General features: G+C 51.9%; 4 protein-coding genes across 4 annotated transcripts; 2 read left to right on the top strand and 2 right to left on the bottom strand.

Annotated features, from left to right (window-relative positions):
* Window positions 1-45: 45 nt before the first annotated feature.
* On the bottom strand, window positions 46-2,325 carry BP01DRAFT_353433 (putative IMP dehydrogenase). Its single transcript, XM_025574182.1, has 3 exons — window positions 1,973-2,325; window positions 1,608-1,916; window positions 46-1,407 (listed from the first exon to the last, which is right to left on the bottom strand). Exons 1-3 carry the CDS (start codon window positions 2,160-2,162, stop codon window positions 266-268), a joined length of 1,641 nt encoding a protein of 546 aa, XP_025435086.1. The 5' UTR covers window positions 2,163-2,325; the 3' UTR covers window positions 46-265.
* A 1,609-nt stretch (window positions 2,326-3,934) lies between these two features.
* On the top strand, window positions 3,935-10,210 carry BP01DRAFT_312052 (putative Ras GTPase activating protein). Its single transcript, XM_025572469.1, has 5 exons — window positions 3,935-5,959; window positions 6,098-6,380; window positions 6,561-8,723; window positions 8,774-9,052; window positions 9,101-10,210. The coding sequence occupies exons 1-5, from the start codon at window positions 4,298-4,300 to the stop codon at window positions 9,994-9,996; spliced, it is 5,283 nt and encodes a 1,760-aa protein (XP_025435085.1). The 5' UTR covers window positions 3,935-4,297; the 3' UTR covers window positions 9,997-10,210.
* A 269-nt stretch (window positions 10,211-10,479) lies between these two features.
* BP01DRAFT_388925 (ENTH domain-containing protein) lies at window positions 10,480-12,681 on the top strand. Its single transcript, XM_025577877.1, has 5 exons — window positions 10,480-10,675; window positions 10,768-10,799; window positions 10,893-10,972; window positions 11,048-11,129; window positions 11,236-12,681. The coding sequence occupies exons 1-5, from the start codon at window positions 10,594-10,596 to the stop codon at window positions 12,595-12,597; spliced, it is 1,638 nt and encodes a 545-aa protein (XP_025435084.1). The 5' UTR covers window positions 10,480-10,593; the 3' UTR covers window positions 12,598-12,681.
* A 1,381-nt stretch (window positions 12,682-14,062) lies between these two features.
* On the bottom strand, window positions 14,063-15,906 carry BP01DRAFT_121305 (adaptor protein NBP2). Its single transcript, XM_025570398.1, has one exon. The coding sequence runs from the start codon at window positions 15,532-15,534 to the stop codon at window positions 14,185-14,187; it is 1,350 nt and encodes a 449-aa protein (XP_025435083.1). The 5' UTR covers window positions 15,535-15,906; the 3' UTR covers window positions 14,063-14,184.
* Between the last annotated feature and the right edge of the window lie 449 nt (window positions 15,907-16,355).

Raw genomic sequence — 16,355 nt, 5'->3', positions numbered from 1 at the left:
TACAATGATTATTGTTACCAAAAGCGCAGTCTATTGAAAAGTAAATTCTTCTTGAAATATTGGATTGAATTATCATCAAGCAAGATTTAACCAATTCCACGTCGAACTCCAGTCCCTCTGCCCAGGCTTTTTGTTTTTCATAGCAAGCAACCACATAGCATCACATAACCAATTCATATAAACAAGGTAGGCGGTTCGTGATGCAACTCATCAAAAGGCATAAAAGGTATATAAGACAAAAACAGAACACTCAAACTGTCACCGTTTAAGAGTAGAGCTTCTTGTCGTAGCTGTGCAGACCGTGGACGTTACCCTCGGCCATAGCGCTAGCACTTCTCATCTCGAAGCGGACGGTGCCCTGGTTGACTCCATCGTGGAGCGCCTTCAGGCTCTGGACACCAATGTCCTGCAGAGAGTGCTGGATACCGGCAGTGAGGTAGGGAACGAACTTGGTGACCGATCCACGGTCAAGGACGGAGCCGGCCACACCCTGGGCAACAAGGACAGAGTCCTTCTCAGAGAAGTAACGGGCAGTACCAGCGTTGCTGGCCTTGCTGTCCTTGGCACCAGCACCGGCCTTCTTGTCCTCCATGGCGGCGATACTGCCCATACCACGGTAGGCCTTGACAAGCTGACCCTCCTTGCTCATGAAGTACTCACCAGGAGACTCGGTGGTACCGGCGAGAAGACCGCCCATCATGACGGTAGAGGCACCCATGGCCAGACCCTTGACGATGTGGCCAACATTCTGGACACCACCGTCAGCGATACAGGGAACACCGAAGCGAGCGGCGAAGTTGGAGACGCTGCGGACGGAAGCGGCCTGGGGACGACCGACGGCCATGACCTCCTGGGTGATGCAAGCACTACCGCTGCCCATGCCAATTCTCAGGCCATCGACACCGGCGGCAATCAAAGCAGCAGCCTGCTCACGGGTGACAACGTTACCACCGATGACATCGATCTCGGGGATCTCCTTCTTAATCCACTTGATCATCTCAATCTGGTACATGCTGTTACCCTGGCTGCTGTCCAGGATGACAATGTCGAGACCGGCCTCGACCAGCAGCTTGAGTCTGGTCTTGTCCTCCTCACGAGTGCCGATGGCGGCGGCAGCAATCAGCTGCTTGGACTGGGGAAGCTTGGAGGCCAAGGGGTAGTGAAGGTTCTTCATCAAGTCACTGCGGGACAACAGGGAGACGATGTTGCCGTTCTCATCGACAATGGGGAGCTTGCCCTTCTTGGAGGAACGAAGGACTTCGTTGGCCTCGGCAAGAGTGGTACCAGCAGGAGCGGTGACCAGGTCGGTGGACATGATGGCAGTGACGGGGGCATCAAGATCGCGGTGGAACTGAATGTCACGAGAGGTGACCATACCGACGAGCTTGGAGCGGAGGGTTCCGTTTTCTATAGTGGAAAGATCATCCAGTCAGAATCAAACGATTTCATCAAGCACATGTGACGGATGAGGGTGATTGAAGGGAGATCAGATAAAACGGTTCTCTACAGTGCTGCTCTCGCTGCTCCAGTGGAACGAAAGTTATAAAGAAAAAGTGTTTGATCATCATGTTGGCGGGGTAGTACGAAAGAAAAAAGGAACGACTTACCAGTGACGGGGAAACCACCGAAGCCCCACTTGGCCTTCAGCTCCTTGGCCTCGCGGACGGTGGCAGTAGGAGCAAGGACAACGGGGTCCAGAATGAAACCGTTCTCGTATCTCTTGACCTTGCGCACCATCTCGGCCTGGTCTTGAGGAGAGCAGTTGTGGTGAATAACACCCAAACCACCGAGCAGAGCCATGTGGATAGCCATGTTGTGCTCAGTGACGGTGTCCATGGGGGAGGAAAGAAGGGGGACCTTCAAGGAGACACGCTTGGTAACAGCGGTGTCGAGAGTGACATCTGAAGCAGGAAAGCCTATGAAAGGCATCAGCAACCCAGTTCGACGAGATGAGCTCAAGTTCTCGCCTTACCGATGTACCCGGGCAGGATCAGGAAATCATTGTAGGTCAAAGCACCGTGCTTGTCGGAGTCAAGCAGGGTATCGACATCAAGACCATCGCTGACCTTGTACTCGTTCTTCAGGACCTCCACGGCCTTGGTGTAGTCCTGGATCTCAGCCTTCATGGCCGGTCCAGGAATGTCACCGTTGGCAAAAGTCATGATGTATGTGGGGTATAAAAATGGGGGAGAAAAAACTCTACAGCTTCTATCAGAACTGGTAGAGAAATGATAAAGATCAAAAGATCAAAGATCAGAAGATAATCAACAGATCGACGATAGAAACGTTCTGCTGATGGAGAAAGTCTTCCTTTCCCAAAGAAAAGAAAGAAAAGAAAAAGAAAGAAAAATCGGAGGAGAAAAAAATTGGCTTTTGAGCTCTTCGCCGCACATCACGCTAGTCTTCCGGATACAGTCTAGCGGTCCGGGTCACGGTGTGCTTTGTCATCTTGATTGGATGCTAAACGAAGTGTTGCCGGGCGGTGAGAGATTTCTGCCTCAGATGAGTCAAAAATTTCTCGGATGATTCCAGCGGGCTCATGTCTGGTGCTACTACGGTACCACCCAATGATCAATTTGATCATTGCTACTGTATCAGTGGTATCATTGGCCCTCTCTAATTGTTCTGCTCGGGACAATGTCTGGAACCGTCCGGATAGCCCTTTGCGTGGTACTTTAGCACTCACTGTTTAGTCACGTACTACCCACTAACTAACGTACTTCTCCGTATCGGCAGTCAAGTCCCGATAAGAGTTAGCCGCCAGCACCCACCCGCGCTACCTATGCATGGCTTAGGCTTAACGGACTGGCTAATTGACCGGGCTTCTCTCGATTTACTTGGCAATGATCACATACAATGGATGTAGGCCATCTTCGGATCCAATAGCCTATGGATCGATGTGTGCTAGAGCTTGCCCCATTATCTGTCACTGGTGTGTTGTGACTTTTACACTGTTCAATCCCAACTTACTCAATGCACATCCTCCCTTGATTTTACAAGATAAAACCTCCGTTTAGTTTATAAGGTTCAAAGTCTTCCGATTACTCCTTGAAACTGTTCCATGCTTCTATTTTTCGTCAGATATTCACGCGGAGAATTGTGTCTACTGGTAGCATTGCCAGGATAGACAATCACTCCTCATATCTGAATCGATAACTGTGAAATGGCTGGCCCACGCTCCGACTACGGCTTGGCTTCTGAAACATGATATGGTGATCCCTTGTGATTTTCATCTGAGCTTCGAGAGAAACCTGATGAGAATAGTGACAATATAACCGGCTTGGTATAACTGATCCACTGCTGCAACACTCATTGTGTGGTTGAATTTGGTGCCTGACCGCGTCCTTGGATGTGGATTATAGATCCGAGTCCCAACCGGTTTTCCAGCGACAGGAAACTCCCATCCATGGAATCCATCACTGAGGCGGGAGCATGACACGGCTTGCACGTTCCTCAGTAGGTCTGTTGTAGATCAGATCTTGCACGAGGGGATATCTGTGCTGTGTGACTGCACAGTGCACAGTAGTTGGCAACCCCTCTCTTATTTCAGCTGAAACAGTAACCAAGTAAACTGGTGGGAAGCAAAAATAGTGTGGCTGGAGCAATGATGATCGACGTCACTTTTCTCGATCGCGCATCGGGGCATCGGGGCGCGGTCACATGTCCGTGCCCACCTTACTAGATCGGGAGATTTGTTTTCGACTCGGGCTGAGGCTGGGGGGGGGGGGGTGGGAGGTGTTTGTTCCTGCCTCCGATTTACACGTTGAGTCGATAGTTACTACTTGCCGTGCTTCCCCCCTCTTCGCTTCCTCCCATCCTCTCCCCCCCCCCGCTTTGTTGCCGATTGTCTCTTTCTTCTTGTTTATTACTGCCACTTCAGCCTCTTTTCCTCAATCTATTCCCCCCCCCCACATTCTTTGCGGGATTCTTTTTGGGACTTTTAGTCGTGCAATCTGTTCGATCTTTACAATCCACAGCCTTGTAGTTGTGACCCAGCTCAGCAGACCGCCGGACAACCCAGGAATCGGTGGTTTCCAGCCCAATCAGACGCCCGTTTCTGCATCAACCAATTCCCGCCCAATTCCCCCGGTTACCATAGGCCCATGCCGCTTTGCCCTGAAGACCTTCTTCCTTGAATGAATAATCCCGCCTTGGTCAACTTGACACCAAGATTCTTGGACCTCTTCTTTTGCCGTTTCACTGCTTCGCTTTGAGAAGCAGGTATGCGGCCAATTGAGATCGAGTGTCTTCTAATTCCATTGGTTCTAGCAATTTCCTCCACGGAACGGCACCCGGGATGTCAAGCCACTTAGCTAGTCTCCGGCGTGCGCAGACGGATTTCGCAGACGAAACATCGAGTCCACTCCGCCATGGATCAACAGCTTCCACCAGCTCGTCCATCTACACTGCCTCTACTAATCCATTTGTACCCAGTCGCACTAGTACTGTCTCGTCAACTGCGTCAATTGCGTCCGTGCCCGGTGTTGGCCGTAAACGAGGGAAGAGTGAATTGAATAAGATCCCGTCCGACAGAATGGCCGGAGAGCGCTCGGAATTGGGGACCATATCTAGTGCGGGTGCAACATACGAGAATATCCGCCGCTCATTGCGACCACTCTCTCAAGCTCCTAATGCATCTCCTCCCTCAACCAAACAGTCCACTTTCCGTCATGCGCGCAGTCAAACCGTCGACCACCCCCAGTACTGGAAGGAAAATCGTCCACAAACACCCACCTCTCGTAACGCCTTCCATCATGAGACTGAAGAATCGAAAGATCCGGACCCGTACGCAGCAACGGCACCCCCGAAGAGCGAAGCGCCTCTTGAGATGCAACCGCATCCTGTCTCACCTCGTACCCGACCTCACATGAAACCGCAACATTCTCACAGCCTGTCCACGCCCCCACCAATCACCCACACCCTGTCGACGCCTGAGCTCGAAACCTTCCAAAAGTCATCGACAGGTCATCTGCGGACGCTTTCGAAATTTGCCAAGTCTGGAGAAACAGATGAGTTTGGTCTGGACACTTACAGCTCCTCTGTTGTAGGATTGCAGGGAAGACGACGTTTGAAAAGAGCAGACTCGGTGGCTAAAAAAGATGGCTCTGGCGCTGTGCGCAAGAAGCCCGCATCAGCCTGGGCGGCAGGCAACTGGATGGACAAGCAGCGACAGTTCCTACAAGCATACGAGTACCTGTGTCATATCGGAGAAGCTAAAGAGTGGATTGAAGAGGTAATCCAGAAGCAGATTCCTCCGATCGTGCAACTAGAGGAAGCCCTTCGCGACGGCGTGACTCTTGCGGAAGTGGTACAAGCGATGAATCCCAATCGCACATTTCGAATCTTCAGACATCCCAAGCTGCAATATCGACACTCGGATAACATCGCTCTTTTCTTCCGATTTCTGGACGACGTGGAGCTGCCCGAACTGTTCAGGTTCGAACTGATCGATTTGTACGAAAAGAAGAACATACCAAAGGTCATCCACTGCGTCCATGCCCTATCATGGCTACTGTTCAAGAAAGGTCTGGTTGAGTTTCGCATGGGCAATCTCGTGGGTCAACTTGAATTTGAGCACCACGAGCTGGAGCAAACGCAGAAGGGTCTCGACAAGGCTGGCGTCAGCATGCCCAGCTTCTCCGGTATGGCTGCAAATTTTGGAGCAGAGCCGGAGCCGGAGCCAGAAACCGAAGAAGAGAGAATAGAACGCGAGTTGCGCGAGAGCGAAGCGTCCATTGCTGATTTCCAAGCTCAAATTCGAGGCGCAATGACTCGCTTGAAGCTGGGTAACCTCATGAATGATCTTTGGGACTTTGAACCTCTCTTGGTGGAACTGCAGTCTCGACTTCGCGGGGACTGGGCTCGTCAGATCATCCAATATCGCTTGGATATGAAGGCGTTCGCGACCAATCTTCAAGCGCTCTGTCGAGCATATCTTGTAAGGAGCCGCCAAAATACGGTCAAGAGCAGCTACCAGGCCCAGGAAATGGACATCTTGCAGCTTCAAAGCCTCATTCGCGGTGCCAAAGCAAGGGCTGAGGTTGACCATGTGCGGACTCAGGTACGGAAGGAGGAATCCGGCATCAAAGAAATTCAGGCAGCGCTGAGAGGAGCTTTGCAACGCAAGACTGTTTCTCAAATGTACGAGGACACGAGATGCGCCGAAACCGAGATTCGTCTGCTACAAGCTGCTATTCGGGGTGCTCTTCAGCGCAGTCGGGTTTCATCGCAGTTGGAAGCCATACACTCCACCGAGAATAGCATCACCACACTTCAAGCCCTCGTCCGAGGAGCCCTACAGCGCAACCAACTTTCGCAACAGTATGAAACTGCGCACTCCGCTGAGGACAAAATCGCGACGCTTCAAGCATATATTAGAGGTGCTATGGAACGTAACTTCGTCTCGCAGCAAATCGAAGCCTTGCGTGCCGCGGAGGACAACATCACGACATTGCAGGCACATATTAGAAGTGCTATGGAACGTAACTTCGTCTCGCAGCAAATCGAAGCCTTGCGTGCCGCGGAGGACAACATCACGACATTGCAGGCATATATTAGAGGTGCTTTGCAGCGCAGCAAATTCTCTCATTTCACTGAAGCCACCCGGTCAGCCGAAGATGAGATCACAACACTCCAGGCAATCATCAGAGCTGGCATCTTGCGGCGAAAGGTGGACGCGCAGCAGGCGGAGATCCGTACTGCCGAAGCAAGCGCAACGTCCCTACAAGGAGCAATTCGCGGAATGCTGACAAGGAAGTCCGTTGCTCAGTTGCAGGAAGCTCTTGCGCTTGAATCAACTGCCGTTACGACCCTCCAATCCATCGCTCGAGGTCGTGCACTAAGAGAGCGCCAGCGGCAGCAGGCATCAGAGCTTGCGGAGACGACCGAAGAGTGCGTCTCGCTCCAGTCTATGGCTCGTGGAGGAGCAGTGAGAACATCCCTCGAGCAGCTGAGACAGGATTTGCGCGAACATACGGAGGCAACAATTGACATTCAGAGCATGATAAGAGCGAACGTTATTCGGACCGAGATCCAGTCACAGAAAATGGCACTGGCAGAAGCAGAGCCCTCCATTCTGGAATTACAATCTATGAGCCGAGGCTCCATGTTCAGAAAACGTGTGGCGGCCGACGCTGAAGCCCTACAAGCTGAAGCTATGGTGATTACACATCTGCAAGCTCTCGCTCGTGCTGCAGTTCTCAGAATCAAAGTTGGTGGAGATCTGGACGCGCTTGAGGACTGTGAAGAGGAAATCAGTCAACTGCAGGCTCAAATCAGAGCGATGCTAATCCGTGTCGAAGTTGGCCAAATGCTGGCAGCCCTCGCTGCCGAGGAAGATTACATCATGGAGCTCCAGTCGAACATACGTGGATACCTTGTCCATTCGAAGTTTGAAGAGAAACGTCAATATTACCGACAGAACATGGAGAAGGTGATCAAGGCGCAAAGCTATGTGCGAGGAAGAATACAAGGCCAAGCATACAAGAGTCTTACTACGGGGAAGAACCCTCCCGTAGGAACTGTCAAAGGCTTTGTACACCTTCTGAATGACAGTGAATTTGACTTTGACGAGGAGATTGAGTTTGAGCGGACACGAAAGATGGTGGTTCAGCAAGTTCGACAGAACGAGCTAGCGGAACAATACATCAGTCAGCTCGACATCAAAATCGCTCTGCTGGTGAAGAACAAGATCACTCTTGATGAGGTTGTGAAGCACCAAAAGCACTTCGGCGGGCACGTTGGCAGCCTGTTGCCGAACAGAGAAATCTCGTCCAAAGACCCTTTCGATCTCAAGGCTCTGAACAAGACATCAAGAAGAAAGCTCGAACAATACCAAGTACTCTTCTTCCTTCTTCAAACTCAGTCGCAGTACTTGGCCAAACTCTTTCGGCGTCTCCGTGAGCTTAATACCCCCGAGAAAGAATATGACCGAATTAGACACCTGATGATGGGGCTTTTTGGTTACTCACAGAAGAGGCGAGAAGAGTACTATCTGATTAAGCTGCTCGCTCGTTCCGCACGTGAAGAAATCGAAAGCTTTGACTCGCTGCATGAGTATCTGCGCTGCAATGCATTCTGGAACAAATTGTTCGCGTCTTATATCAAGTCTCCACGAGACCGCAAGTTCATGCGGGATACGTTGGGTCCTGTTGTGCGGGAGAATATTATCGAGAATCCTGAACTGGACTTGGAAAGTGACCCGATGCAGATCTATCGCTCGGCCATCAACAATGAGGAGCTTCGAACTGGAAAGAGGAGCAGGCGTCGACCAGATATCCCCCGAGAGGAGGCGATCAGAGATCCGGAAACGCGGGCGACCTTCATCCAAAACCTCCAGGACCTCCGTGATATCGCCGACCAATTCTTCTCTGCCTTCGAAGAGCTACTATATCGGATGCCCTTCGGCATCCGATACATTGCAAAAGAGATGTATGAGTGTTTGCTCTCGAGATTCTCTAGAGAAGACCCTGGATTCGTTCTTCAGACCGTTGGCCACTGGGTGTGGAGGAACTATTTCCAGCCTGCCATCTTCGAACCAGAAAAGTACGGTGTGGTGGACCGCGGGTTGACTCAGGAGCAGAAGCGAAACCTTGCTGAGATCGCCAAAGTCATTGCGCAAGTAGCCTCTGGACGACTTTTCGGTGCAGAGAATGTCTATCTCCAACCCTTGAACAACTATATTGGCGACTCGATTCAACGACTTGGCCAGATCTGGGGCGACAGTAAGTGCAAAGCCTGCAATAAATGGTTCCCATTACTGACCGCTTTATAGTGATCTCTGTCCAGAATGCGGAAGACTATTTCGACATCGATGAGTTCAATGACCTCTACGCCAAGACTAAACCCACCTTATACATTAAGATGTCCGACATTTTCTCCATCCATCAACTTGTGGCCAGTGAAATTCACTACATCTGCCAAGCCCAGGACGATATCCTGAAGGAAGTCATACGTGATCTTGGGAATGTGAAGTCCAATGAGAATGAGTTGATGAGCGTAAATTCTTCTGAAATTAGCCTGACTCTGAACCCTAAGCTTGCACAGGTCGAAGGTGAGTAACGCCCAAGTCTGGTCAATGTGCGCTGATAACTGACTCGAGAAAAAGACCCAGAGGCAGATGTGAAAGCTCTGTTCATGGAGACGAAACGGTGCATTTTGTATATCATCAGAGTTCAGACAGGTGCCAACCTGTTGGAGATCATGGTCAAGCCACCTACTGAGGAAGACGAAGACAAATGGATGATGCTGGTGCGCGACGAGTTGAGTGCAAACAATACCAGACGAAGCGCATACGCGGAGGCGAACACAATGGTCGACATTGCTTCCATGAGTTACTCCGAGCTTAAGCGGACGGCGCTTGAAAATATCCTTCAACTCGAACAAACCGGCAAGATTCGTCGCGACAATCATTATCAAGATCTTCTCAACGCCATCGCCATCGACATCCGGACAAAGCACCGCCGCAGAATCCAACGGGAGCGGGAGTTGGACAGCGCACGGATGACTCTAGCACGTCTCAATGACCAAGCTGTCTGGCTGGATCAGCAGCTGAAAACATACAATGACTATATCGAACAGGCCATGGTCACCCTACAGAATAAAAAGGGCAAGAAGAGGTTTCTCATGCCTTTCACCAAGCAATGGGACCATCAGCGTGAACTTCAGAAATCGGGCAAGGTGTTCAAGTTCGGCTCCTACAAATACTCGGCCCGCAATCTGGCCGATAAGGGGGTCCTTGTACACTGGAAAGGTTACACCGAGCGCCAGTGGGACCGTGTCGACCTGACGATTTCGAGTAATGAAGTTGGTGTTTTCACTTTGGACGGCAGCAGTGGACCCATGATGATCCCTGGTGCTAACGCCCAGGTGCCCTTAGACGACCTGCTTCAGGCTCAGTTCAACAACATGCAATTCCTTGATTTCTTCGACGGACAGCTCCGGGTGAACGTCAACCTTTTCTTGCATCTCATCATGAGGAAGTTCTACAACGAGTAGTCGAGAACCCGATGACATGATGATGTTTTTTTTTGCTTTGCTTTTTCCTTTTCATCCACATCAATTTCCCTTATGTCAATGTGATATCCCATCTCTTTTCCTGTTATGACATGTTGAACATGATGAGAGCTCGGCGAGTATGATGCACAGAGACGAGCTCCTTGTTTTCCACGATTACCCCTTCTTGTCAGTTGCTATGATTTTTACCCCCTTGGATGATACTGAATACATGTCTATGTTCATGATGATTCGATGAGGATATGTATGTAGCTCCTATACTCGGCTGTACGTATTGCATGCATGTTAGACAGCCGTGGGAAAGATCAATTCATACATGGCCTCCCTGTTGATTGGGAAGTATACTCCATAGTGTAAGCGAAAGGATGACGCAGGCCAACGTCGGGTCAGGGGCTGCCACGTGACGTCTTCGGGCCCAACGGCGATCGAATGTCAGCTGGAGTCGCCGGACATGTTCGTTCGACTTTCCACTTCCACCCTAGGAGCGACGCCTTTAATCATTTGCTGACCAACTGCCCGGATCTCTGATTTGTCTCTTTTGTTTCTCATTTGCCCTTTGATCGCAGTGCTCCAGGCGTCATGGACTTCTCCAGCCTCAAAGACCAGGTCAGCAACTTGACCTTGTATGATCTCAAGGCGGGAGTCCGCAAGGTCCAGAATGGTATGTCCCCTGCTGGCAATGCCCGTCATCATGCGCCGGACTCTGCTCCAACACTATCTTTCCGGATCAGACAGTGTAACTGACTGATTCAGCTGTCATGAACTACACCGAAATGGAGGCCAAGGTCCGTCGCCCCTCTCCCGGCACTCCCGTCCCGCTCTCCTGAACTCCGGACAAAGGCCGTGGTGGTGATGAGCACCGCACTTACGCCAAGCAGGTTCGAGAAGCTACAAACAACGAGCCTTGGGGTGCCTCGAATTCATTGATGCACGAAATTGCTAGCGGAACCCACAGCTAGTCAGTTAGCCCCTGAGCCCGGTCGCATTCGCTGGCGAGAGAGTAGAGTTGCTGATAAGATGCCGACGTATACAGCCAATTGCTTAACGAGATTATGCCTATGATTTACAAGCGCTTTACGGACAAGACCGCGGAGGAATGGCGACAGATATACAAGGTTGGTTCTGCTGCTCAGAGCATGGCCCGCACCCAGCAAGCTTGCTTGCACCTATGCTTGTTTTGGGAGCCTGTCTAATTAATGGCTTTCCTCCGCGGAACAATAGGCTCTTCAACTCCTGGAATTCTTGGTAAAGAACGGATCCGAACGGGTCGTTGATGATGCGCGCTCCCACATGTCACTGCTTCGCATGCTCCGCCAATTCCACTACATCGATCAGAATGGAAAGGACCAGGGTATCAACGTACGCAATCGGTCGTCGGAACTGGTCAAGTTGCTTGGTGACGTCGACTTGATTCGCTCAGAGAGGAAGAAGGCGCGGGCCAACAAGAACAAGTTTGGTGGTTTCGAGGGCGGTTCGCACGTTAGCGGGGGCATGTCGAATTCGGGCAGATACGGTGGCTTTGGCAGCGAAAGCCTGTCCTTTGGAGGATACAGCGGTGGTGTTTATGGCGATGGCGGTGGCTTCGGTGGTAACACAAGCGACTTTAATGACTCTGGGAGTCGCTCGAACCGCTTTGAGGAGTACGATGAGTACGATGAGGCCGATGCCGCTCCTGCGCCCCGCCGTGCTGCCAGTCCCCCCCGCGCGCGTCCGACCAGGCAACCAGAGCGTCCGAAGGCCAAGGCACCCGAGCCCGATCTGTTTGATTTCGGTGAAGAACCCGTCACAACGACAGCGTCCACCTCAAAACTGCCCGCGGGAGCCAGTGCCAGCAGCGGTCTCGACATCCTCAACACCGACACCGCCGACGACGATGACTTCGACGACTTCCAGTCTGCCACTCCCGCGCCTGCACCGACATCCTCGGCGCAATTCTCTATTCCCGGGCCCGCATCAACCGTCAGCACCACCTCCAGCACGCAATTCGCCGCTCCCAAGCCCGTTTCTGGCACTCAAGGGTCGAACCTGAGCGGCATCGTCGGATTCACCTCGATGACCCCGACTCCGACCTCGAGCACCGTTGCCTCGCCCACCCTCTCCCAAAGCTCTCTGGCGCAACCCCACAAGCCTGCACAAGCGCAACCCCGACCCAGCGGCTTCCAAGCCGCCACCCCCAACTACTTCACCTCCGTCTCCGCCGCGCAATCCCAGGCCCAGCCCCCTCTTGGCGGCAACGTCTCCGGCCACCGGCCCGGCATGCCCTCCACCTCCTCCTTCACCTCCACCACGACCACCGCATCCGCCGCATCCAAGCCCGCCGCTTCGAAGCCGTCCGGCGACGCCTTTGGATCGATCTGGTCCAGCGCCAGCGCCAACGCGGGTCTCCAAAAAGCAAACGCCAACGCCAACCGCGGGCCCAACCTGGCCAGCATGGCCAAAGAGAAGGCCAGCGCGGGGATTTGGGGGGCGCCAGCTTCAAGTACGAGTAGCAATGTGACCTCGCCATCATCAACTCATTACGGTGGTGGCGGTGGTGGTGCCAAGACGGGGAGCAGCTCGGGATTGGATGACTTGCTAGGTTAGGTGATTGTTGTATCCATGCTTTTCTCTTCTTTCCGCCTTATTTGCTTTTCGATTTTCTTGGGTAATGTTATACCGTAGTACGAGACTTTTTTTTTTTTTTTTTTCCTTCTTCGCTTCTGATTCTGGTTCTGGTCTTTAAAAAAGATATCTCGGGGAGATTTTGAGAGATTCCCTCTTCTTCGTCTAAAATAGCAAGCCATTTGCATTTCATCTGGTTGATTTGCTTGCGGCAGTTTGCCGTGTTGTACATTTTGCTCGTGTTTTTTTTCTTTTGGTCCGTCAAAAAAGAAAACCTTTGCCGTGCTATGCTCGCTTACCTCCGTTAAACTTACCTTTGGTAGTTATAGAAAAAAGAAAACCCCGCGGTTGGATAATCGCGAGGAGACCGGAGGGTCGGCAACGCCATCATTCCTCCTCGGCATGGAACTTAGTCTGAGTTCTCTGGATTCAGGGTTCGGTCCTTGTAAATACACACCTAACCTGTCTGGCGTGTCTGTCTGCCTGTCCTGCGTGCAGCCTACAGAATCATCACCGGGCCTCCAGGAAACGAACTCAATACTCCATAGACTACCTACTTACCTTTGGTAGACTGCCCTCCATGGATTACCCTCCACACGGAGTAGATTTACCCACCTCGAAGCAAGCTCAGTCACGACAGGCCCTTCAACGATCATAGGTAATCATGAGGCATCATGAAGCATGGTGGTGCTGGGGCTAGTGCTAGTGCTGGTGATATATCACCCAGTCAAGTTGCAGAGACGAGAGCGATGAACCAGTCTAGATATGAAGGCGAGGGTGGTGAGATACCGATTAAAAGACTTAATTCGAAGTGCTGGACGTTAAGTATTCTTGTATGGGGCTGGTTCACTGGCTCAGTGGTTCTTTGTTCATTTACGAAAACGTGAGGTTACAAGGGAAGGGGAACTGCAAACATCCCCCAGAAAATTAAATGCACTTTCTTCTTTACCATTGCTAGTTTGAGAAAACTACAGTCGTCCGCTGTTCACGGACGATACCAAAACAAAACACAGGACGGATCCCTCCCACGCTGAACGGTAGATAATCAAGTACTAAGAAGAAGGGGAAACAAGACATGATAGAACGACAAGCACAAATGATGGGGAAATGGATATCATAATATCATGTATAGATGTATCGTATGCGTGGAGACTGAGAAACAATGTCCAAATGCTAATGAGTTGTTGTACTTGTAGAAATTCCGATCCAGAAGAAAGGAGACGGTAATATATTTGAGATAACACGGAGTTCCAGCCGGGGAACCGAAGAACAATAATATAATGGTAGGTAAGATAATGGGGTGTCACAACATAACAAAATGACATCAAATGCAGGATGCGATTATAAATGGACCCCTTTCGCTCCTTTTTATTTTATCCTTCTTGCTCCGTCGCTTACAGCTGGGCCAGAGCTGACTCGAGCCGGACATGGAGGGAAAAGTGGAAAAGCAAAGGGGTCGTGATGAGGGATGTTTAGGAAATGGCCGTGTCTCTTTCGATATTCCATATTGTATGTATGGCGGATGACAGGTAGAATGAAGGGGTGCATTTACATTAGGGAGCAGGGTTGCTAACAAGCCTGAATGTGACTGTTCTTTTCGGCCGGAGGTTCAATCGTCTGCTTCTCCGATGCATTCAGATGTGACAGGTTCGAATCCATGTTGCCACTGCTGGGCGGCAATGACTTGGAAGCTCTTGCTTCCCCTTTCTCTCCGTTTACAGTAGGATCAAGGATTTGGTGGTCTTCTTGCTCCTGTTGCCCGTTCGTCGGTATCGTCTGCTGAAGAGAGTTTGGGGTCGAGTTCGGGTCATGGTAAATATGCTGGTGAGCCTGGTCATCATCTTCCGGGTCGGGCTCGCCGTTCAACGACGTCAACCCGCCTTCGATATCACGAAGCAGCCGAACAAACTCTTCTGGCACCAGTCCACTCTCCCCAGTCCGGGGGTCTTCCGCTACCAGCCAGCCCTGACCGTGCCGGTATGACACGAAGATCACTTGGCCCTCTGTCAGAGGAAGCTCGTTCTCATGTTCACGCGTGAAATCGAACAGCGCAACCGCCTTGCCATGCATCTCTTCGTCCGGGCAGCCAACCGCGAACTGGAAGTCCCGCGAATACCGATGTGCCCCATACTCGTCCTCGGACTCGAAGTCACCGTCGTGTCCATAGGATCGATCATTGCCGTACTCGCCCGTCCGGGAATAGCGACTTTCGTGGGCTGGATAGGTGACATACTCGCCCCCAGGCCCATCGTCCATATCATCGTCGTCGTCGTCATTCACATAATATGTCTCGCTACCATCCGCGTTCATGCTGACTAGCGTGCCCCGCTCAGTGTCATTCTCATAGTATACGCTTCCGTGTGCACGGTTGAATCTGCGGCCCTTTCGCCCGTTTGAATCGGTGCCAGTGGACTTGTTCTTTCGGTGATGGGGTGTGGAGAAGACTGGACTGTGCAGGTCTTCATCTTCGCTGTACGGCGGTCCGTCGCCAAAGGACATGGCAGGAAGCTGCTGATGTCCGTAGCTGTGGTCGGTGCTCCACGGGCCCGAAGACCACTGCCCACGAGAGCTGTCCCACGGTGCCGGAGGGTCGGACAAGCGCCGGGGCTCACTGGCTGGCGTGGATGCTACGGACGCACGAGAAGGTAATGGACCATAGTGAAGGGGATGTATCGGAGGGTATGCAAAATCGCGCACTAGAGCATATGACAGGCTTGAATGGAAGATGGGAAAGACATGCGACCCGGGTCGTGACCGATTGTGTGAGGCAAGCGAGACATTCGAATGTGTGGAAAGACGCTCACGGGCATATGAGGAGGAGCGTTGACGGCCCGGCCGCTTAGGAGCATCCGTGACTATCGTGAGGTTCGCAGAGGATGCTGCCTGCTGCGGCTGAGGGGATGATGCCGCAGAAGCCATGGTCCTGAGATTGTGTTATAGGTGGAGAAGTTCGGCACGCGAGAATTGTGATTGCGTGTCGAGAATGTCGTGTGAGTCGTTGTCGAGTCGGATATTATAACCCAGGGAGGAAGTGGAGGGATGCTCAAAAAGACCGATTCGCCCTAGCTTCGCATCGCGATCGCCCGCCCACCGATTTTTGAATACCAGCCTGCGTCGAGGAACGTCCGTTGAAGTCGGCTCTACCAGGCAGGGAACTGGGAGAGAAGCGTGCGGACCAGACTGGTGGAGAGGCGAGGGAACTCCTTGCGTGCAAGCACGATGCAAGTCGAATTGGTGGAAGAGGCTACGCCTGAAGGGCTGTCCTAGTTCGAAACCGCGGAGCTGGGCAAGCGATGAACGATGGAGTCCTAAGCGCCAGAGAGGCGAGGTGGTATCAATAAGGTCACTGGAGGATCCAGTGACAAGCCACGGTGGAGGGCAGGCAAGGCGCGGCTATCAGTCGCAAAATACCACGGCAATCTTCACAATCCAGGCTGCTGCCCTCTCACATAAGCGAAGAAAAAGTAATTGGTCACCAGTATGAAGAAGTTATTCAAACCAGACGACTGGGACCAGACCAGAAATCGAAGGAAAGCGCCCAAGGTTCGCAGAGATGGTAACGAAGCAGAGTGGCAGGAAGCTTTTTCGCCAATTTGGTGTCCTGGTGTCCCGCGCTTGACAGTACGAATGGATTGGATGGTGGAGGGAGGGTAGAACTGGGGATGCTAAATTTAGCAACGAGGGCAGGGAGGAGAAGCGCCAGTTTAGATACGGCGATGACTAAAGCCCATGGGACAATG

Source organism: Aspergillus saccharolyticus (assembly GCF_003184585.1).
Source record: "Aspergillus saccharolyticus JOP 1030-1 unplaced genomic scaffold BP01scaffold_3, whole genome shotgun sequence".
In the NCBI taxonomy this organism is placed as follows: Eukaryota; Fungi; Ascomycota; class Eurotiomycetes; order Eurotiales; family Aspergillaceae; genus Aspergillus; species Aspergillus saccharolyticus.
Note: the sequence above shows the minus strand (reverse complement) of the source record. Positions and strands in the feature narration are given on the sequence as shown.

Coding starts and splice junctions, on each gene's coding strand:
- BP01DRAFT_353433 (XM_025574182.1), bottom strand. CDS start 2,162: ATGACTTTTGCCAACGGTGACATTCCTGGACCGGCCATGAAGGCTGAG. Junction 1,917..1,972: donor GATCCTGCCCGGGTACATCG/GTAAGGCGAGAA, acceptor TGCCTTTCATAG/GCTTTCCTGCTTCAGATGTC. Junction 1,408..1,607: donor CGGTGGTTTCCCCGTCACTG/GTAAGTCGTTCC, acceptor TTTCCACTATAG/AAAACGGAACCCTCCGCTCC.
- BP01DRAFT_312052 (XM_025572469.1), top strand. CDS start 4,298: ATGTCAAGCCACTTAGCTAGTCTCCGGCGTGCGCAGACGGATTTCGCA. Junction 5,960..6,097: donor TAAGGAGCCGCCAAAATACG/GTCAAGAGCAGC, acceptor AAAGAAATTCAG/GCAGCGCTGAGAGGAGCTTT. Junction 6,381..6,560: donor GCTTCAAGCATATATTAGAG/GTGCTATGGAAC, acceptor CATATATTAGAG/GTGCTTTGCAGCGCAGCAAA.
- BP01DRAFT_388925 (XM_025577877.1), top strand. CDS start 10,594: ATGGACTTCTCCAGCCTCAAAGACCAGGTCAGCAACTTGACCTTGTAT. Junction 10,973..11,047: donor GCTAGCGGAACCCACAGCTA/GTCAGTTAGCCC, acceptor CGACGTATACAG/CCAATTGCTTAACGAGATTA. Junction 11,130..11,235: donor AATGGCGACAGATATACAAG/GTTGGTTCTGCT, acceptor GCGGAACAATAG/GCTCTTCAACTCCTGGAATT.
- BP01DRAFT_121305 (XM_025570398.1), bottom strand. CDS start 15,534: ATGGCTTCTGCGGCATCATCCCCTCAGCCGCAGCAGGCAGCATCCTCT.